A 22111-nucleotide genomic window follows, 5' to 3' on the forward strand; every position below is an offset into this window, starting at 1 on the left:
AAACTGCAGTGAATGAAAGCACTTACTAACATAGCTCCATTTCAGAATTACGGAGACAAGAGAGGAATAAATTGATTTTATATTGACACTGCTTGGGAATGTTCTGGGAAGCCAAATCTTTAGTAATGCTTCATTCTTATTAACATAGATTATTAGTTAAAAGTTACTAATAAAGAGGTGAGGAAGACTGAAAAAGCAGAGCTTGAGAGGGAGGATAAGGGAGACCTCTTCCACAGTTTTTTGTACAGCAATCAAGGGGGCCGGGAGATGGCCAAAGAGTAAAACCCCTTTCTGCAGCAGAAAAAAGAGATTCTTCCAGGGAGACAGAGAAGTTAGAAGTATCTTTTCCTTCCCAGAGGCTATTGGACAGCAATGCCTTAAATATTTCATACAGATAATAAAGACAGAATCTGGTCCCTAAAAAGAGTACAAGAGGATAAATGAATAGTAATCTGAGTCCTTGGCTTCTTCTTCAGCGCCAGCTACCCAGAGCAACCTAGTCTTCTCACCCATACATCTCCCTGCATCTTCCATGATATCCAAATCTATCACCCGTTCAATAGGGACCATCCTCTGGTTAACTAACAACTGGTAATTTTTCAAGTTTTCTCTATTTTTCTGCAGCTTCTCCATTGGGTCTGGAAAAACACAATGAATCAGACCCATGTGTGCAAAAAATCACAAACAAACAAGAATTCTTCCTCTTTGCTGTGTGTGAGTGTCCCGATATTACACACAGGACTTTACAAGAGATGTTTATTGTGGAGTTCTTGTTTGCACCAGTGCCACCGTGGGAGCCACTTACATGAGTCATTGCTAAAGTTTGGGAACATCTGAATTCGAAGATGGGTCAAACCCATTTAGGCAATGATGCCTAAGCTTGATAAAAAAAGTATGAAGCTCTCTTTTCCAGAACAATTCAAGGTGTTTTGCCTCTTGGAGAAACACAACAACCCTTGGATTGCTTGAAAGCAGAAGAGCTGCTGCATGCAAGCGATCCTGGGTGGTGCTAAATTGTGTGAGGGTGCTAGCTACCTCTATCAGGGGCTGGTGAGCTAAGTGAATGGTGTTCAACAGGAGGATCAGCACCTCCAGAGCAGACAGGAGTTAGCCTCCCGGGGGAAATTTAGGGGGAATCAACAACTTGAGCTCTTGCTGTGAATCGGACCCCTGAGGTTAATCCCTGCTTAGTTATAGGTTCTCAGAGAAGAAACACTGGGCTGATGTTCTCCAAGCATAGTGAAAGACATCATCAGGTCTGTATGCAGATCCTTTTCCTCTCGGCTGTGAAAGCTGCAGAAAAAAGCAGCTCATGGTCTAGAGACCTCCTGACATCAGCACGGACAACAACCTCAGCAACACTGCTTCTTACAAGGGTCTGAAAGACCAGCAGCTGGACCTACCGCACCTTTACACACTACACACTACAGCGTGTTTGACCTAAACCAGCCCAACACTCTTGGATGGTGACAGTACATATCACAGGGTCTTTCTGATTTTGCTCATGTAGGAAAGTAAAATAACTATTCACAAGATATGGTCGGGCTTTCAAAAAGCAGGTGAAAACAGGCATTGCTGTCATTCTCAGTATGAACATTCATGATCTTAAGGCTGCATGTGCCATCTGTGTATGTATGCACTTGCTACTGCTTGGACCCACCTGGAATTGCCCACAATCTTCAGAAATGTGCCCTTTGCACTGTACTAATAATCCACAGGTATAAGCCGCCAGCTGAGCAGGGTTTTATTTCTGTTTAACAAAACTTAAGTACCCCGTGCAAGAACAGGTCAATAAAACTTGAGCTCAGTTGCTCAATTTATGAAGGGTACACAATACATGGTAGAAAACAGATCCCCAAGAAGTAGGTCTCCCTGGGCAGAACCCAGGGAGGCAATTTGGTGGCTGTGTCACTGGACTGTCCCACCCTCCTCAGCATGCAGAGATCCAGCAGGAAGAGGGTGAATCCTCAGCACTGCACTACACGTCTCCAGAGTGCGTCTTGCACAGAAGACGTATGTTAGATACACTTTCCCCCATCTCACATGCACTGCAGATGAGGTCAGTTAATTTGGATGGCATGGGACATAAGAAACCCCCCTAGGTGTCAAGTCTCCTTTTGTGAACCTACCCACCTCCACCTGCTCACCAGCAACTTTGGTAAGGTAGAACCCAGCACAGCGGCAATGATTCTGTAATCACTGCTTTTGATTTAAAGTAGCAACAAGGATGCTAATTGATATATACAGGTTTCTTCCCAGTTCTCCTTCTGCTATCTATGCCAGCAATGAAGCAGGGTAGGGGGGTAACGGTAGCCAGGAAAGCATCTTGTTGTCTGATCTCAACGACACTGTGACACAATCTTTCCCAAAGTCTGCAGGCCTTGATTCCATTAACTGCTGTCACAGACAACCAAATCAAAGAGGATAAGCTGCACATTGTGGTTCCTGGGAGAAAGTTCACTGAAAATCGTTCCAAACTTAGGCTTCGTATCAAGATAAACCAGGTTGGTCTTCATTTCAGGCACAATCAGCTCAACTGCTTGGGTTTTTTTTCTTGTTGTTGATGTCCTTAATGGTTTTTTAATGTAGGATGTCATTTCCTGATGACTGTCTCTGCTCCAAAAACCTGTGCTCTTTCATCACCTTGCCTATTTTGTGTCTTTGGAGGTTTATACTCCCAGGTGATCAGTTTGTCACCAGCTCAAGCTAGCAGCAAAGGCTTCCTCATGATCAGCTCTGTTAAGCAGTCATTTCGCTCTGCCCCGCACTTGCAGTGAATTACTGCTTGACTGGCTACTGACGTGGCGTGTCAGCACCAGGTAAGAATAATTCTTTTTTCTGAACAGCACCCAAGGAAAGGCTTGGCCAGCCCTGCTCTTGCAGGGCAAGATGTGGTAGATGTGGAAGAAACCTCCTTCTTCAGCCCAGGGGGGGAGAGGAACACACTGAGCCATGGCAGTCTGGCATGGCGAGTGCTGCAGCAGACTTCTTTCTGTTCAAGCACAGCATAATCTGCAAAAATGTCACTGCACATCCCAAGGCAAGAGGGACACAAGTCCTGTGCAATTTTCTATCTGAATTAAGCAATCCTGAAAGTCAGCTTTGAACAGCACAGAAACATGCTGTGTTCTGAGTTAGTGGAAGGAAAGTTTTAGAGAAAATTGGGAAACTTGGAGAAAACTGAGACTTGGAGAAATGGTCAGCTGGCAATAAAAGGCACATTGAGACAAATCTGCCTTAAGAAAACAACATTTAGGTTGTTACGTAGGCTGGAAGCAGTTACAAGTTTAATGCATTTAATTTCCACACTCGGGACCTTTAAATCCATACCCTTTCATTTGAGAGACGAAAAGAAAACCTTTTGACTTGTGTATAACTAGTGAAAAAGAATATGTTGACCTGTGTCCGGGACATTCAAAAGCAGGTGGCACTAAACTTACCAGTCCCTACAAACACACACTTTTCTTAAGTACCCCACCAACATCTACTCAAATACTCACATGAAAGCAGAACACAGCTTCTTAGCACATAGCTTGCACGTGTCCATCTGAATTACCCAGAAACACGGTGATCAGGTTAATGAAATTATTTTAATGAAATTTAATGTATTTTAAGGTATTTTAATGAAAGATTGTGAAAGCAACCTGTATTATTTCAGCTCGTGTTATTCAAGCCCTCTCTTCTTGGAACCTGCAAGGTTCTGGCATTTGTTTCAAAGGGATCACATCACTTATCTGCTTTTGAAGCTTTTTTGTTCTCCTATTTCTAATACGGGATGTAATTTAAATTTTGGTCTTGGCCTTAAGCAATTCTGAGCTTGAAATATGGACCTGGAAAATACTGTATTGCTTAAGAAACCCATAAATTAACATTTACACCAACAGAAAACAAAAGAAAAATAGCAGCTGGGGAAAAACTGTCTGGGGACCTGCAAGTTTCCTCATCCTAAGCTCTTCTCCCCAGACTAAGCGAGGCCAGAGGTTTAGACCTAAAACTGCTGCTGTTGGGTGTGGGTGCTGATTCCTAAAGTGGCTGTCAAACTGTCCAAGGACACATGCCCTGGACAGAAGTCCTTCTGGGAACTGGTGGCCATGCTGCAAGCCCGGCCAGGAATGGAGGACATCGCACATGGACCACCAGCCCGGCACCTCTGAGGAGGGACAGGGCTCCCTCCCCTGCGCACCAAGCCTTTGGGCATCCTCCGAGTGTGTCGCCAGCCTTCATCTCTCCACACTACTCCTTCTTGTATTGGCGTCTTCTGGCAAGACACGGACTTTGTGCATAAAATAAAACCGCATTTTTTTCTAGTGCCAAAGTTATTAATAATTGACGTTTGTAACACAAAACTGGCGAAACCAGTTTGCTAAAATAAAGCCGGGCATTTTATTATTATTTTAGGGTTTAATTTAGTCATCGTGAGTTACTCAGGCTCATGTTTGCAAACTGCGCAGGGCAAGGACTTCACCCCTCTGGACCGACCAGTTCTAGAGCGCGGCCGGCAGCGCCACGGGCCACCGGCCGGGTGGGGGGGCCGGAAGGTGGAAGACGAAGCCGCGACGCGGTCCGCAGCGTGGTCCCAAACGGGACGAAGGGTCCGCTGGGGAGCCCAGCGGAACCCCTCGCCCGGCTCGCCATTGCCCTCTGGAGGAGCCGAGCCGCCGCTGCCCGCCCGTGCCCAGCGGGGCAGAGACACGTTGGCCACCAACAGCCCCTTGCGCCGGGGCCCGCCGCGGCGAGCATCGGGGAACTGGAGAAAAACCCAGAAGGGCCGAAAGGAAAGCACAGACGGGAAGGGAGGGGAAAGGGAGCGGGGAACGCCTCGTACCGTCCCGCTGCACGGCCTGGGTGCGCTCCGCGGGGCAGGACGCCCGTGCCGGGAACGCTGCGGCTCCACGTGCGCCCGGCGGGGCGGGGCGCGCGGCGGAGGCCTCCCTTGCCCTGCCCGGCGCGGGGATCCCCGGTTCTCACCCAACAAACGCCCCGCTCCCCAGACCCGTCCCGCGCCGCCCGCGCTCCCGCTCGCGTCGGCACCCTGCCTACGTCACACAGGGCGCGCTGCGGCGGCAGGAGAGCGGGCGGCGGGCGGGGCGGGGCGCGGGGACGGAGAGCACCCCGCCCCTCCCCGCCGCCTCGGCTCCCTCTGCACACGCCCCCCTCGGCCGCGCCGCGCGCGCACCGCCTCCTCTCCCCACGTGTCAGTTTGTTTTCGCCGTCGCCCGGCGACAGGGGGCGGGGCGAACGCGAGGTGAGTTTATATGGGGGGCGGCGGCGGCAAGCACCAGGCAGTGCCGAGCGGGCCGGCGGCGGGTAGGGGCGGCCGTTGTAGCAGCAGAGCGCGGGCTGGCCCGGCCCCCTCCCTCCCCACTGGCACCACCGCGCCCTGTTCGTCCCGCCCGGCTCCCCCATGGCCGCGGCTCCCTGGGAAGCACCTCGCGCCGCCGCCCTGCCGGAGCCGCGTTGCCGGGCGGCGGCTGCCTCCCCGCGGCGCCGCTAGCGCTCCGCGTCCCGCTCACCTTCGTCTCCGGTACAGCGCCGAGGAAGAGGGCTCCCGCAACACCACCCCGGCGGCTCTCGGCCGGCTCTCCGCGGCTGGACGGCGCGTCCGTGCCACTTCTCCTCTCTCTCGTTTTTGGCGGCGCTGGGGACGACGGCGGCAGCGGCAGCAGCGGCTCGGCGTGACGCCCCGGCGCCGATGCGGTGGGTGCTGGGTACGGCCCCCGGCGCGGCTCTCCAAAGCCGCCGCTGCCGCCTGACACTGCTGTGCTCTCCCCACCCGCAGGCAGCCCCCTGGCGAGTGCGAGATGGCGCTCAGTGGCACGCTCCTTCCTTCCATCGCCACCTTCGCGGCGGGCGCCGCGGGTCGCGAGAAGGCGGCGCGGCCCGCGGGCCCCGGCAACGTGAGTATCGGCGTCCCGGCGGCGCGGGCCGGCCGGGACGGGGTCAGGGCGGCGCGGGCGGGGGCCGGCAGAAGCGGGCGCTGCGCGGTGGCGGGCCGGATGCTGAGCCGTGCCCGTCTCCTCGCAGCGGTGGCGGGAGGAGCTGTCGCAACTGAAGCGGCCGCCGCCGGTGCTGGCGGCGCGGCCCGTGGAGGCGCCCCCGTCGGAGCTGGAGGCCGCCGCCGCCCTGGGGCCCCGCCGCGACGCTGAGGAGTTCAACGAGCTGCTGGACTTCGACTTCATCCTCTCCAACTCCCTCATGCACCAGGAGCCCGCCGCCGCCGCTGTGGTGGTGGCCCCCGCCGCCACCACTGCCCCCACCGCCAGCCCCTGCCCTGCCGGGCCCTTCGCCTACCCACTGCCCCGGCCCGAGCCTGCCGGCCTCCTCTATTGCGGCGGCGGCAGCACCCGTGACGGGGCCCCTGCTGCCGGCCCTGTCGCCCCCTTCAACCTGGCTGACATCACCGACGTGTCGCCTTCAGGAGGCTTCGTGGCTGAGCTCATGCGGCCTGACCTGGACCCGGTGTACCTGCCGGCGCCGGCGGCGTTGCCGCCTCTGGGCAGTCTGCAGGGCAAGTTTGTGGTGAAGGCCGTGGGAGAGTACTCCCACCCAGGGCTCAGCCCCAAGGGTGGCCCCGCGGCTGCTGCCCCACCACCCAGCACTGAAGGCCCTGGGGCACCCTACAACCCCCTGCCACGGATGTGCCCCAAAATCAAGCAGGAGGCTGCCCCGCCGTGCACCCTGGCCCCGCCACCACCACATGGCAGCGGCCCCCGAGGAGCACCTCAGCATGACTTCTCCCTCGGCCGCCCGCTGTCTGCCCGGACTACACCTTCACTGGGGCCCGAGGAGATGCTGAGCAGCAGAGACTCTCTCCCCACCACCTCAGGGCTGAGCCATGCACCACTGCCACTGCCCCCGGGGTACCCCTCGGCATCTGGTTATCCCACGTTTCTGCCTGAGCAGCTGCCACCTAGCACACTCCAGTACCAAGGTGAGTCTGGATGCTTCAGCAGCAGGCACAGCCGCCTCGGAGCTGGCTGTGGTGGTGCTCACTCTTTCCTGTCCGCCTCTAGAGCTGATGCCACCGGGGAGCTGCCTGCCTGAGGAGACCAAGCCTAAGAGGGGACGCCGGTCATGGCCTAGGAAAAGAACAGCCACGCACACCTGTGATTATGCGGGCTGCGGCAAAACCTACACCAAGAGCTCTCATCTCAAGGCGCATCTGAGAACCCACACAGGTTAGTTACAGTGCCGCATCAGTAGGATGCCTCAGCCTGAAGGGTTCGAGGTGAGCACCTCAGACCTTGACAAGGAGATATAAAAGGAGAGCTCAAAGTAGCGAGTCCTAACCCTTCTTTGCTGGTTTTCCAGGCTTTTTTTCTTCCCCTCTTGGGTACATGAAGTCCTGTGCAGTCTTTGCTTATTGGCTCAACATTTCACTTAATGGTTCAGAATGACTCAGATGTGGGAGTGGGTGGGTTTCTTGCCAAGGCAATGTTTGTTGCTCCTCACTTGCTATGTGGCTAGCTAATTAGCAGGTAGTTGGAAGTTCGATGGGATCTGCTGCTCTAAATGGAGTTGGCCCACTTCTGAGAAGGGAACAGACTTTTCTCCGAGATACTGCTTCCTTTGCTCGTGGCTAAACGCTTTGCATGCACACCCCTCCTGTCTTGGCTTGCTGTAGTGCAAGAGACTCTGCACCTCTGCAAGCTGGTACTCCCTTTCTGAGGAAGCCGTGAGGGGTCCCTTCTGAGCAGGGCCTTTGGCAGCAGTGGCAGAGTGCCCCTCATATGAGAGGGAGCACATCTTCCCCTGTGCTAGCAACAAAGAGGCAGAGTTTAACGGTTGATTGGGTCCTGTTAGAACTGGTATAAAATCTGCCAAAGTGTGTATCTGAGCCCAAGTTAAAACTTTAACCTTGCAGCTGAGTGTTGCGTTGCAGTAACTGAGCTTGTGAAAGCAGGTACGTCTTGTGTGTTTCATGAGTGCAAGCATTCCGTAACAGTGATTAAATAACCTAAAAGTTTGCATAATTTAAATGTCTGGTTTGTGAACTTGACTCAAAACTTTCTCTGGAAGAGGAGAAGGGAAAGGGAGTAACTAGTAGTAGTGCAGTAGTTAGGCTACATCTTTAGTTAGTGGCAGTGGGTGGAAAAAAGTCAGTCAAGTGAACAGCAGTTCCTGCCTGCTCCAAGCTGGTCAGTGCCATTTCCAGTGCGTGTGGACCAGGGAGTTTGTAATTGTCAGGCAAACCTGTCTTGCCATCAACAATGGCTTTGTTATAGTGAAAACAGAAAGATGGAGTTCTTAATCAGGCTGAGCTAATGAAAACTGTTCTCAGCTGTTTTTTAATTCTTGAGACCTACAATTACCTAAATACATTGTCTGCTGAAATATTTCTAGTTCCTGTTTGGTTGTATAACATTAGCCAGAGAAAAATACACTCTATCTGAACTTGTGTGCTCTGAAGCCTGGTGTTCAAGACAAACAGTGGAAATGAGCATTTTAGTGAAGATTTCAGTGATGCAAACATTTTAAAGAACCTGTACACTTTCAAAAGACAATATTACTGTTAGTCTTTGCAGTTTGCTGGCAACTGCTTCAAGAAGTTCTTGCATTTTCTTTGACATCACCTATATTCTTATCCAGGACGTGTGTTAGTGCTCCTTGAAAGAAAGGTGTTAGAAGTGGTAGCCATGAAAAAAAGCATAGCTGACATGGTTTATCTTCTGTTTCTTTTAAAGGTGAGAAGCCCTATCACTGTGACTGGGAAGGCTGTGGATGGAAGTTTGCCCGATCCGATGAACTTACTCGTCACTACAGAAAACACACAGGCCACCGCCCCTTCCAGTGCCAGCGGTGTGACAGAGCATTTTCCAGGTCGGACCACCTTGCCTTACACATGAAGAGGCACTTTTAATTAGAAGCATGGATCTTTCACCAACTGCCACAGAGATTCAGTATTTACAGCGTGAGGACTGTCTTTCATGAGATGGGGAGAACACAGTTTAAGCACTACAGGTAATCAAGGTGAAGTCTTCCAAAGAGTGGAAAGCGGGATAATTGCATACAGATGTTGCAACTTTGTTTTTGTATATGTGCGTTTAAAAGAAAACCAAAAACGCTGGGGTCAGTGACTGGATCTTCTATCATTCCATTTGTAAATCCAACTTGAATTATTTCTGGACTACAAAATGCCAAGGAGTGACGGAAAGTCACGGATATCAGGGTTAAACAGACTGCATAGTTCGGAGGGTGGGGATATTACACGGGGAAATAACATTCCCTTAATTTTCTTTCAATGCAATATTAGATGTAAATGTCATCTTGTACTTTTGCTCTTTTCCTTCTAAAAGCCATTACAATGTTAGAAGGAAAAATTCAGGTACAGAATTATACTTTAAAAGCCTATTTCATGGTGCTTAGTGACTGTTGGTTCTAGAGGTACCAAAAACAGGAAGCCAAAGTTCTCAAACTGCTGCATATCTGACAAGGACATATTTTTGTCTTATGATGACCAATTATGACGTAAATCAGGTAAATAAACCTGGTTTATCTTTTGTTTTGTTTTTTTCCTTAAGAAAATAACTTTATGCAGACAGTCTGTAATGCACTGTGGTTTCGATGTGCAATAGTTTGTACAATGGTTTATTCCCAAATATGCCTTAAGCAGAACAAATGTTTTCTATTTAGTTCTTTACTTAATAAATATGTAATATAAATTTAAGCAAACTTCTATTTTGTATATTTGTAAACTACAAAGTAAAAATTAACATTTTGTTGCAATTTGTTTTGCATATTCAAGTGGAAAGTGTTAAATAAACCTATAATATTATCTGAATGGCTACTCTGATTTTCTTCTGTGCACAGAGATGTCCAAAGAAAGTTCATTAAGTATTTGTTAGTGGTTGAGTTTCCCAAGTCGAGGGGGGATTTGGCAGCAAAGGCTTGTAGTCTCAAGACTCTGAAAGACAGGATGGATGATGTAACGCATTTTCAGTGCTGAAATTTTTTTTCTCTGAATATAGAATTGCCATGTCTCACCTGCATGCTGAAATTTTAATTTACCTTTTTTTAAGTTAAGTCAGTTTGAATTATTTGTTAAAAGAAACTTATCTGTTGGGGACATGCGACTTTGCAGTGTCAAGGATCACGAAATCTAGTGGGGTTTTTTTAGCAGTCGTGTCAGCGTGAAAAATTCTTCCTTCTCTGTCTTGGTAGGCTGATGTAACCATGTTCATGTTGAATGAAGGAAAATCAAGTAATGTCTCAAAGAATAAACTTTCGACTGGAGGAATAAAGAGTAGATGTGTAAACTACCTTTTAACAACAAGCTCTGTGGAGTTCCTTTTGAAGCCTGCTGTGTCCTGGGAATTCAGTGATTTGGCAGTATCTGAAGAGCCAGAATTCCTGTAGGAATCCCTTTATGCATGCATTATTGTGGGCAGGCTGACTGTGCAGAGCCTATAAACTCAAGATGTGTTGCTGAAAGGACCTCAGCATACTGCTCTGTCACAGTGAAGTGTTGTGGGCCTGCTGCATGCCTTGGATCCATACCAGTTATGTGTAGCTGTCCTTAGGGGCCTCATTGTGCTGGCTGTTTTACCGATGTATAGCAGTAAGATGATTTCAATGTGAATACTTGATGAATAGGACCTGTTTTCTCGCTACTCTTTTTAAAAAGAGCAGAAAGAAATTATTCCTTTTCCACTGGTTTAAAATGTCAGTCAGCTTCCTAGATATGCGTAACGTTCAACAGAGCTGAGCATGCAAAACACATTACAGGCAAGAGCTATTCACATTTTTGCAGCGGTTGAAAAGAGTGGCAATATCAACTTTTTTGTTCCCAATTGTGCCCTAGGAATTCTATTAAATTTCACATTTTGATGCGCGCTTTGTGTGGTGGGTGAGTGGTGCATTCCTTTCCAAAGTCCATGTATAAGTAACATAATGATGCAGAAAATACTTCTCACCCCTTATCTCCTAGGTATGCTTTGTTCAACTGAAAGCTATCTTTGTTGGTTTGGTTTATAGGTAACATGGGTAGTAGGGAATGTCTTGTTTGGTTTGGAAATAGCAAGTATTTAAAGGTAAATTAAACTTATGAGTCATCTTTTATCTGAAGGGTTTCTTCATGTGCGAACTTTTTGCAATTAAACCAGTCATTTTTTGCCTTCTCTGTTGCCTGTGGATTCTGGATGAGAGATGCAAGGTCAGTGTTGCTACTGGCATGGACTGTGTGCCTGAAGCATGTTGTCGTGTCTCAATAACACTGGATCACGTTGGTAGCTGCAGGATCACTTCTGCCTGTATGGCTGCCATTCAGAGCCTTTTGAATCTGTCTATGCAGGGTCTGTGTCCTAACTCATTGTAAGTACTGAAATACGAAGATTTCAACCAAGAAACTAGTCTTGTTTGCTTTTGAAGTGTTCTGTCATTATGCAGCCTTAAGAATTTTATAAGATGCTCTTATGAAATGCTCTAGCATTTAGTAGTGCATTATCTGCTTAAGCCAACTTCAGTTTCTGTTTGATGGTTTTATAGACCCTAGGTTTATAGTTGCATGAACAATGGCATTCTTGAAACAGGGCTTTGTTCTCTTCTCCCACTTGACTACTTTTTCCCCTTTTTTTTCCTGATCCTAACCAAGCTGTTGTCATGTATGACTTGCGTTTTAGACCTAAATGGGCATGGTTGTAGCTTGGTATTTAAGAAGAAATGCTGCTGTTCCTTTAACCATTTCCAAAATGCTACTCCTATACTTTTGGGATGGGAGCCAACACTCAATTTTTGCTGTATGGCATGCAGCCTATGAGAGGCAGTCCTTTTTCTTAAGGAGGTCTCCCGGGGGGGCAGGAAAATACTGAATGAGTAGTTGCACCAGTTGAGCTCTGCTAAGCTAGGTAGAGCTAGAAACCACATGTTGTTGTGTTCTACACCTGCTTCATTGTGTCTGTCATCCCAGAGTTCCACTTAGGTGCAAGATTGTACACAGATGCAGTGGAGCAACACATATATCAAAAAGCCTATCTAGTAAAACATATGTAAAACACCAGCAGTCTTGTAAAGGTGCCTTGAAAAACAAGATTTGTTTAGCGTTACTAAAGCTTTATTCATGTGCTACTTTGCTGAGGCTGGGGCATCTAAAAGCAGGGTTTGAGGTTATTAGGGGTGGCCTCTCTGACACGGGATGAGTGCCTCCAGAGCTGCCCCAGAGTGCTATTTTAGCTGCTGAAGGGAAAAGTTCTCTGGCAGAGAGTTATCTCTGCAGACTACAGCCATCCTTAATCCTGCTCACCCCTAGCCCAAAAATCTCTCGAGCACGCTGAATGTGAAGATGGAGCTGTTTAAAACAAGATGACACATGCCTGCCTACCAAGTGCCAAGTATTCAAAAGTGCCATAGAAATAAAGATCTCAGAGCTGCAGCACTTCTGTGCACTTGTCTGCTATGCACCACAGGATGGAGGTTTGCATGCTTGAGACTTGGTTGTCAGTGGTAATCAAGCACAAATGCCTGCAGCTTTCCTCTGTCACATGAAGGTGTACTTGGAGGAGAGCTGCTCTTCCCGGAGGTTACCAGATCCCACCACTGCTGAAGTCAACTGCAAATCTTGCACAGATTTATATTAAGCTGATAGGAATCAGTGAATTTCTTTTTCCTTCTCTTTAATAAGGGGAGATCAGAGACTCCTGAGGTTAATCACCCCGAGTGCTAACGGTTCAACTGAATTAGTTTACACAGGTTTCCTATGGGAGTGTGCTAGATGTTAGAGCTAGCCTGCTTCCACTGAACTCCCTGGCAAGCACTTTAACAGCAGTTGCATGCAAGAATTTCCAAATTAACCCATTTGCAAGCTGCATTCCTCCGTCAGCTTTCCTCCTTCCGGAGTGCAATTGGGTTGTGTACTCTAAGGCAGCAGGAGAATAGGAACAGGTTGCAAATGTGGATGCATAGACCAGCAGTTACACTATAAGGATCTGGCAAAGGTATGGATGTGGTAGAAGTGCTGGCTGGAGGAATAACACCCGAGGTTTGTTGAGCAAAACTCAGATGGAAAGAAAGAGAAACACCATCACTACCACATGGTAACTCATACTTGCCAGGAGAGCTCCCGAAATTAAATAGCTGTTTATAGGCTTTATGGATGTATCTCTGGAAACCAAGCAGATCAGTGTGTACATATAAGAGGGGAAGGCCCATCATTCACCGAAATTTAATTGAGGTCACACTGGCTTGGAGCCACGGGGTAACACACCCACATTCCCTTGTCTGCCGTACACCTGGATGACTCACATTCCGTCTGCCCTTCGCTCCTGCGGTGCCTCACGGGGGGACACTTTCATTGCTGCTGAGGGCATCGCCCCCAAGTGCAAGTGCCACCAAGTGGTCTCTGGAGCATGCAAGTGGGTGAAGGTGTTGTTTCTGCTGCCTTATTCTCCACCTTGGCTCTGTGTAGATGTCTGTTGATTTCCTTTTCACCTTTGGGTGCTTACCTGTGAGCCCTCAAGGCTAGAACTTTAATGGTATGAAAGACATGAGGGGGGAAAGTGGCTTGTGCTTTATTAATGTTTATTCTATATTTAGAACATGCATGCCCAGAGTTTTGCAGAAGACAAGTGGCCTTAGTAGCTGCTCACAAGAGGTATAGGCAGCGAGACCTTTTCCTTTCAGTGATGTTTACCAGACTCGTGGAGCTGTGGCTTCTTTTGTAACTGAGATGACAATTTTCATGTGGATTTTCCCTGGTCAACTCAGGGTCACCCTTGTGACATGTTTATGAACAGGAAGTTTTAGGGAACACGCCAAGCTCCTTTCACTCTGGGGCTTGGGTGAGCAGAAGGGTAATTGTGGGCTGCTATCACCACAGCCATTTTGCTGCAACTCTGAGAAGTTTTGCATGGTTTTGCTTTGGGTACGGCACACTTGTTTATCAAGCACAAGCTAAGGCTTGCTAAAATCTTGCCATTCAAGTTCTCCGCTATTTAACTTTCAGGCTTTATTCAACAAAATGATACAGCTTCGCTGTATTGGTTGGCTGAAGACCCTTAATTTTAGACAGATATATCCTGCAGTTACTCAGAATTATTTCCTGTGCTGCCACAGCAGTTAGAAATGGTCTGATGGGTGACACAGCATCACCAGCACACAAGTGTTTTTTTACTGGGAGCCTCCTCCCTGGTGTTCAGTGTCAGTTTGTGTATGTCCTAGTGCTGATGCCTTAATGGTTGTGGGGAGCAGACTGTCAGGTCTGCTTTGTCCTCCCACCCCTAGAAAGGCATGGGGAAGGCTGGCTGATTTTGCTGGCCTCGGGTTGCCAGCCTAAGCTCCCCAGGCTTTTCCCATTGGCCGCCCCAGGCCCACCATGTGCTTCCTGCCATGTAGAAATACTGCAGAGGGCTTTGTTCTCACGTACAAAATACTGTTTCTTGAGGTTCCTGTGTGAGTTTGATTTGCATATCAGGCCTCTGGAAGGGCGACACAGCATCACTAGCATTTGATGTCTGTATCTCAGCTGGGGTCTTTCAGCATGAGGGATATCTTGGGGAGTTAGCGTCCATCATCATTGCGTTCTTCTTTCTGATAAAAATTAATATTGTACGTTTAATATGTTGATAAACTACTAGGGGCAACATTGGCGGTGATTACTAAAGCACATTGGATTTATTTTCTAAGTTCTGGAGGAGGTTTTATTGTGTTTAGGCTCTAGACATACTGAGTCAATAATATGGTTGGCTATCCAAAGGGATGCATTCCTCTTTGCATTGGGATGTACTAGGTTTGGCTGTCCTTTCTCAGTCCCTGCATTACACTATTTCAGCAACAGGCTCCACTGCCTGACAAGGGATGGCTGAATTTGTTGGCCATGCAACAGATTATTATCTGTGATTCAAAATACCAAAATGCTTTCCACTGGAAAGCAAAATATTGCACTGCTTTCAGCCTTCCTGCCTCCCCGGTAACTGTTCGTGCTCTCCTAAGCCCCAGAGACTATTATAATGCTGCTGTCACCTGTACAAGATGTTTGACTACCTTCCTTCTGTAAACACTTTCTAACCAGCATTTGCTTTGACGAAGTTCCCATGTTCACAATGTAAAACTCTTTGGCAAGGCTTCATATGCAAAGAGACCAAGTTGTTATGGTTGGGGCAACTGCGTTTCCTGTAACTCCACTGTGGAGGAGCAAAGGAGCACAGGGCAGAGCCATGGCCAGTTAACACCAGCCACTGGTATTCTGCGTCAGCCACTGGCCATAAATGTAACTGTAAGGCACAAGAAGACCTGTGATAGGCATCTCTGGGTTGATCCCACCTCTCTCTCTCCCTGGAAAGGTCCCTTCCGAGCCCTGATAATTACAGCTCTGTTCAAGCTCAGAAGCTTGAGGAGCATAGATGCCTTTCCAACCTGTGTTTGTTTTATGCTGTAGCTCTACAGATTCCACTTGCTCAATAAATATTTGATCCTCTTTGGTGCCTTCCTGAGCTTCTGGCTTCAGAGAGACCTTGTGGTGAGGAGTTCCACAGTTAATTATGAACTAGCCTAAAAATAGAGTTGGGGGAGAGGAGAAGAAAGTATTTCCTTTCTGTAGTTTCTGAGGCTGCTGCCTTCCAGATTCCTGCCGTTTCCTCTTTCCTACATGCTGCAGAGAAGGGAAGAATCTAACCTCCTGCTCTAAATCAGCCTCAATTTTGTTGTTTACTGCCAAAGGCTGAAAAAATTCAACTTCAGTTGTATCTTTTAATGATTCTGGGAAGGGAAAGTAAGTACATATGAGCTTTTTACATATGTGCATTCTTACATATGGATGAGTTCATCTATCCTACTGTACACTGGAAGAACGCCAGGAGAATTTAGCATAATGTGATATTTCAGTCAATATCTAAATGATGTTTTGGCTTACTGTTTCTTTAATAGCTGGAAGATCTGAGAAGCCCTCACCCATCAATGTTTTTTTTGTTTAAGGATGGGTGTTTCTTCACATATTCAAAACAGAAAAAAACCCCCACTTTTTAGAATTTTCTTTTGAAAAGTTAATTGCATGAATCGAATCTCAGCAAGTTGTAATACTTAAATGTTAAAATGTTTTCCGCCTCATGTACCCAAACATCCACATGGGTTGGAATTACTTGTTTTTTATTTGTACACGTTTATTACTAAAGCATCCTTGATAATTGCTGGGTTTGCGTATTTGCTGTTATTACATGGAAAGGGAGACTGACCACAGCAGTGTTTATTGATCCAAATCTAAGTTTTCTGACAGTAACTCCAGCTTTTTCTTTTTGATTATGCTTTCAAAACCTCTTTTCTGCACGTCTTTCCCTTGTGGTGTGTCCCAGGTTTTGAAGAGCAAGTGTCAAAAAAAACAATGTCCCTTTGTACTGGGTACTGGAATTCATTCCAGGTGAGAGAATTCGCTTTCTAAGGAGTGATAAAGGTGTGTCTTAGCTGTCTGGGAATCTGACTTCTTCATTAGCAAACCAAATTCAGATGGTTACAGGTAAATCCCCTTGGTGAGATGAGGTTAGAGTTTATGCTGATCTGGGGCTACGCAAATGAACTGCATAGGCAAATCCAAAGCATTATAAAAATAGGTAACACTTTGAAAAAGTTTAAGATCTGAATCTTCATGGTCCAAAACTGGAAGCCGTGTGTGAATGAGGCAAAGGGGGGGGGGAGGGAGGCAGGGGGAGGGGATGTATGGGAGAATACAGAGCAGAGGAATGATTTAAGTATTGCCCAAGCCACTGCTAAGTCAGAGGTTTTCTCTGACTGGCTTCTCCCAGCATTTTGTGCTAAACATAAGGTGCCAGAGTTTACATTTAATAACTCTGCCAAGTTAGGCATTTAGATAAATATTGACTGTCCGTGAATGCATCCCACTAGAGAGTGCAGCAGCACAAGACAGAAATCTCTTCCTCTGCAGATGTAATTCATATATAAAACTCGGTGTGTGGATTCCCCCCAGCCCAGCGAAGTCACTCTGCTGATTTTGCAGTCTCTCAGTGCTTGCTGCTTTGCACTGGGTGGCTGCTGAGAGCAAGATGTCAGCAGAAAGGTGAACCTCCCAGCATGAATGAGATGATGCTGTGCTGGTGCTGGTGACTTCTTTTTTGCTGGCAGGACTAACAGCGAGTCCTCAGCAAGATGCTTGTGCTGCAGGCACGCAGGGCTCTGGGTGCGCTTTGCTGCTGTATGCACAGCTCCTGAGACAGGGATGTGAAAACAGGATAGAGGTTGATAGCAGGAAAATTTGCAGACAGCCAAAATGGCTCAGCAATGCAAGAGGGAACAATAGAGTGACAGCTGTTCTGATTTACTCCCCCTTCAAATATAAAGTAATCAAAACCAGAGCTGTTCTGAGCTGGAGCAGATGATAATTCTTTTAAGTACACTAGGGCCACTGTTGTCCCCTTCCCTTCCCTTCCCTCTTTCCTCTTTCCTCTTTCCTCTTTCCTCTTTCCTCTTTCCTCTTTCCTCTTTCCTCTTTTCTTTCTTTTTCTTTATTTCTCTTTATTTATTTTCTCTCCCCCTTCCTTTATTTTCTTCATTTGTTTCTTCCTGTCTTGTGTCTCTCTGTCTTTCCTTCTCCCCCACCCCATGCTTTACAATGACAGCATTTAATCTTACCAGTTTATTGCAAGGGAAATTGCAATTGTGCTGTGGAGCCAAACTAATAGTTTTGTTTGGGAGGCAGAGCTCTCACTTCATGGATGCTGTTCATGGAGATACAGCCCTTAGAGACCCGGGGCTGAAGTAAAATGACAAAACACGTTACTGGACAGAGGAATTGAGATGAAGGGCTCAAAAACAAGACAAGAGGAATCAGAAATCAAGTGGCAAGGGGGCCTCACTCAGGACCTTGAAAGGTGCTCTCTATTGGGTGCAATGAAAAAGCAAGACCCACATCACAATCCCCTGTAGGGCTTTGTCTTATTTCCTTTGTTGCGGTGAAGAAAACGTGTAACATGGACAGGATTTTCAACTTGGTGTGTGTGTGAAAGTTCAATTTTTTCCTCCGCATTCAAATGACACAAAAGTTCACGAGGTTCCCAGCGCTCTGGAGCCTCATTATTTAGTATGCACAAACATGTTCTCAGGTGATGAGGATTCACAGCAGCAGCAGGAAGGAGAAACTGGAGAATGCAAATAAAGATGTGCCCACCTTGTGCTTCCTGAGGGTGACAGAAGGAGTGAGTCCAGATGAGCGTTGGATCCTACGTCAGAAAGAGGTGGTCATGAGCTTTACTCTCTTTAAAACAAGGGGCTGTGTGGAAAACTCCAGGCTGGTTTTTTTTGGTTACTTGGTTGATTGGTTTGGGTTTTGGTTGTCCGTTGTTTTCTTTTCCCATACTCTGTTGTAGATGTCTGGGTTTGCTCTGTGTTTTTATTTATAGGCATTTCTATGGCACTCATCACCATAGTATCTGGGCAAATCTTTCCTTTCTTGTGTCATGTAATTAAATCTATACAAAATACATATGTTCTTGGCAGAGATAAAAAAAAAAAGTTAAGCTCTGCTTTTGGAAGGGATTTGTGCCCTGCAATTAACCACTCCTTTTGCAATGCTGTATCTTTCCACGTACATGTGAGGGGGGAAATACACAGCCTTGTTATGGCTGTATGCTGACATACCCACTACCCTGGTATGTGAGGCCATGGCACCTTGTCCATGAGTAACAGGGGAACCAGTGGGGAAGCAGGCAGTTCGGGATGGTTGGGTTGGACACCTTACTGGGGACATACTGAGGCGTATGTCTGCCTTCCTCGCTCATCCAGGCACCACATGCAAAACTAGCAGTAGGATGAAAGGGCACGAGCACATACACAGACACTAACTCTAAATAGGGAAGTACAGAGTCCCCATGAAATTCTGTTCTAGAGGATAGGTTGCTATTTTATTATGTTTGTGTAGCCAGGGCTCCTACAAAGGCCAGCACATCCCTTCAGGCTAGGATTCACAGGAGGAGAAGCAGCAAGTGCTGGGGAGAGGCTGGAGCTTTCTGAGGAGCCAGCAGCATGAACCACAACTGGTTCCCCACCGTGTGTGATTGTTCCTTCTCCTCTGGAGTATTCCACAGTGAAATGTCCTTCTGGTATCTGATACGATGGTCATGGGCATCCTGCAGAGCTGATCTCAATGAGTGTAAGGACAGGCTGATGACTGATCAAGCACAGATTTGCACTGGAAATTGAAGCAAAGGTCTGCCAGTCTCACCAGTCAGCTCTGTTCCAGTGGAACCCAAATTCAGGGTTGACAGGGCTAAGGCCAGCACAGATGCCTTCCGCAGCACCAGGTGAAAGAAACTCTGCTTTTGTATAAATACACAAACAGATCCAAGCAGGCTGTGCACCAGCTAAAGTGATGGTCCTGCAGATGTTCCTTGACTCAAGTAGGCAACCAGCACCCTGGTGCCTGGTTTGGCTATACTTGAGGGGCCATATTCATACTCAGATGAACGGGGAATGGTGTTTAGAAGTAAGAGCTGGCTCTTAGAGACTGCTCCCTTCAGCAGAGAAGTCACCCTCCCAACCAGGGCTGACTGGTGACCAGATGCTGGCATACCACTTAGAAAGGAATTTGGAAGTGGTGTGGTGGCCTGAGTCCCACAGCAGGGCCAACTGCAGCCGACATGGACACATTACACATCCTCCTGTTGGAGGAAATAAATCTGGCCCTTTCCTTTTTGAGAGCAATTTGTTTCTCCCATTTCAGAAAGGAAGGATAGCTGCACTGCTTTGGTGCTTGAAGATCATCTACAGTACAGAACCCCAGATCCTCAGAGGCTGAGTAATCATCCGCCCTCATAACTGCACATTCCTTATAGCATCCTCATTCTCCAGGACATCCAACACCATTAGTCAGTTGTGAAAACCTTTGGTTGTGTTTTTGTTCCTCTTTTCTTTCTGTTTTTGGCAGACACATATATAACCCAGGGTTGGTTCATCACCCTTCAGGTACTGCTCACGTGTTTTATTGCCTGGCTGAATCAGGCCCTACAGAGACACAACTATCCCTGCTTTCTAAAGGCCACGTGAGCAGGACTGGGCTTGTCCGAAGCTCCAGCAACAAACAAGAAAGAGTTACTGCCTTTCTCCTAGGTGGGAAAACCCTCATGCTGATTTTCAGGAATGAATAACCACAATGCTAATTGAATGCTGAGAATAACCATGTTTCCAGATGTTTGAGATGTTGGGTGGTGTGTTGTTGAGTTTTCTTCGCTTTCTTTTTTAATGGTAGTGTTTTACATAAGGCAAACAAGATGAAGTATTGCTGTTAGAACATGAAAGAAGGCATTAAGAGAAGGCACAACTTTCTGGTACTTGGAGGCTAGATGAAAGCCTTTTAGCAAACCTTAACAGATCAGGCAGCATTCACATCTGTCTAGCTCAGAAATACAGAGATATTCCAGAACAGTTAAGTGGGTTTTAGCGTGGGTGCAGGCTTCACCCTCGGAGCATTTTGCTGCTGATGGAAGGTGATGGAGCTGGAGAGCACACGGGGGATGAAGCGGAGCAGTACTAGAGAGGCTGCGAAAACGCCGCAGCTCAGGAGCCGCACCAGCAGATGGGCTGTGGAGCCGTGATTAATTGTTTTGTAGTGCCACCGTGAGGAGTGCCGGCTCGGCTGGGCGGGCACCGGGAGGTGCGGGTAGCAACAGCCACAAGCTTGGAGTCGCCGGAGGATAACAACAGGCGACACCTCAACCCCGGCGCTGCTGCTAAGGCTGCCTCGGGCAGCTGCGAGCGGTCCGGCAGTTCCTGTGCGCGCCGGCGGGGCTGACCGCGTCCTTCCTCGACAGCCAAGCCCGGGTGCGGTGCGGCGTGCGGCCCGCGGTGTCCCCGGGACAGGCCTGGCCTGGCTCCGTTCGTCCAGCCACAGCACCGCTGCGATGAGTCGTCCTGGGCTAACTTCACTCTCCCGACCTGCCAGAGCAGCACCACGGCCAGACGCGAACTCGAGTGGGCAAAGCATTTTATGAAGATCTGCACCTTTCCCTTTGCCGCGTCAAACAGTCATCCCCAGCTGACCACAGCCTGTTTATTGGAGGGGGAGAGCTTTGTCAGGAGTTCAGGCTGGCAGCATCATCTTAGGCTGGAATCAATCTAAATAAATAAATCAGTGCACAGAGCTGGCTGCATGGTGCACCTGGTGCTGGAGAGATTCTCTGAGCAATCCCAGCACAGCCCTGCCTTCCGGCTTTAGAAAGAAAATCAATACAGCAACTGTATTCTTCCAGTGTACAGCTACATAAAACCATGCCATGCGTTGGTTCTTGGCTTTTAGCTATATGCTTCACTGGTACATAAAAGCACTCAAGACAGTGCAATGATGTACATCACACAATGCAATCCTACAGAAGCATGCATTTAGGTTTGCTTGTGTGTACCTTAACTGTCACTCAGAGGATGAAATAAAAGCTGTATTTTTCATATTGCTCTCCAATGCTAGCCAAAACAAGTGACAGGCTTATGGTCTTATTTGGGCGTATCTGGTGTGTGTCCGATGATGTTTTGGGAGGAAGCATGCAGTGAGTTAAAAACTGGTTAAGGCACTAGTTTGTGATGCCGGAGACCTGGCGTCAGTTCCCAGCTCTGCCACAGACTCCCAGTGTGACCTGGGGCAAGCTATTTCCCTCCCAAAACACTTTCATTGTCAGAGAAGGCAAAATCCGACTTCATGTGAGTTTTGCCTTTGACTTGATGGAGCCAGCTCTCACCCACGCATTTCAGAGCTCAGAAATTAAATACAGGCTTAAGCACCTTGCTGAATTAGTGCCAGAACTTCCCTGCGTTTCAGCTTCCTACACCTAGAAGAGGAATAAAAATCACTTCCCTATTCCCACTCACTTTGCATGCTTAGGCTGAAGCCTGTTTGGCTGAGTGTAGGACTGAGTGTAATTACTGGGACTGTTCTTATGTGCTGGCCTGTTCACCTGAAAAATAGCAGCTCAAGTGAGAACCTGACTTGTCGGAGGCCTCACATTTGGCTGCCTTCACCTGCACTCACATGCTGCTGTATCTTACCAGCCTCTTCATGCTCACAGGGAATTTCTTCACAGCTGGCAGATAACTGGGAATTAATCATTCGCAACCCACATTACTAGAGAAAACTCAGTGTCTCTGCTTGGACAAATGGTTAGGTTTCTAGTAAGGGGCTCCCTCATTTGTA

At 47.8% G+C, this 22111-nt stretch overlaps 1 protein-coding gene across 1 annotated transcript; it reads left to right on the forward strand.

Moving 5' to 3' along the window:
* Positions 1 to 5692: 5692 nt before the first annotated feature.
* Positions 5693 to 9503, forward strand: KLF4 (KLF transcription factor 4; the record flags this gene model as incomplete). Its single annotated transcript, XM_080638051.1, is given in 6 exon segments — positions 5693 to 5723; positions 5726 to 5772; positions 5775 to 5897; positions 6025 to 6931; positions 7014 to 7178; positions 8685 to 9503. Coding segments are annotated over 6 exon segments (1449 nt in total). The 3' UTR covers positions 8861 to 9503.
* Between the last annotated feature and the right edge of the window lie 12608 nt (positions 9504 to 22111).

The sequence above is a fragment of the Psittacula echo genome (genome assembly GCF_963264785.1).
Source record: "Psittacula echo genome assembly, chromosome: Z".
Taxonomy (NCBI): domain Eukaryota; kingdom Metazoa; phylum Chordata; class Aves; order Psittaciformes; family Psittacidae; genus Psittacula; species Psittacula echo.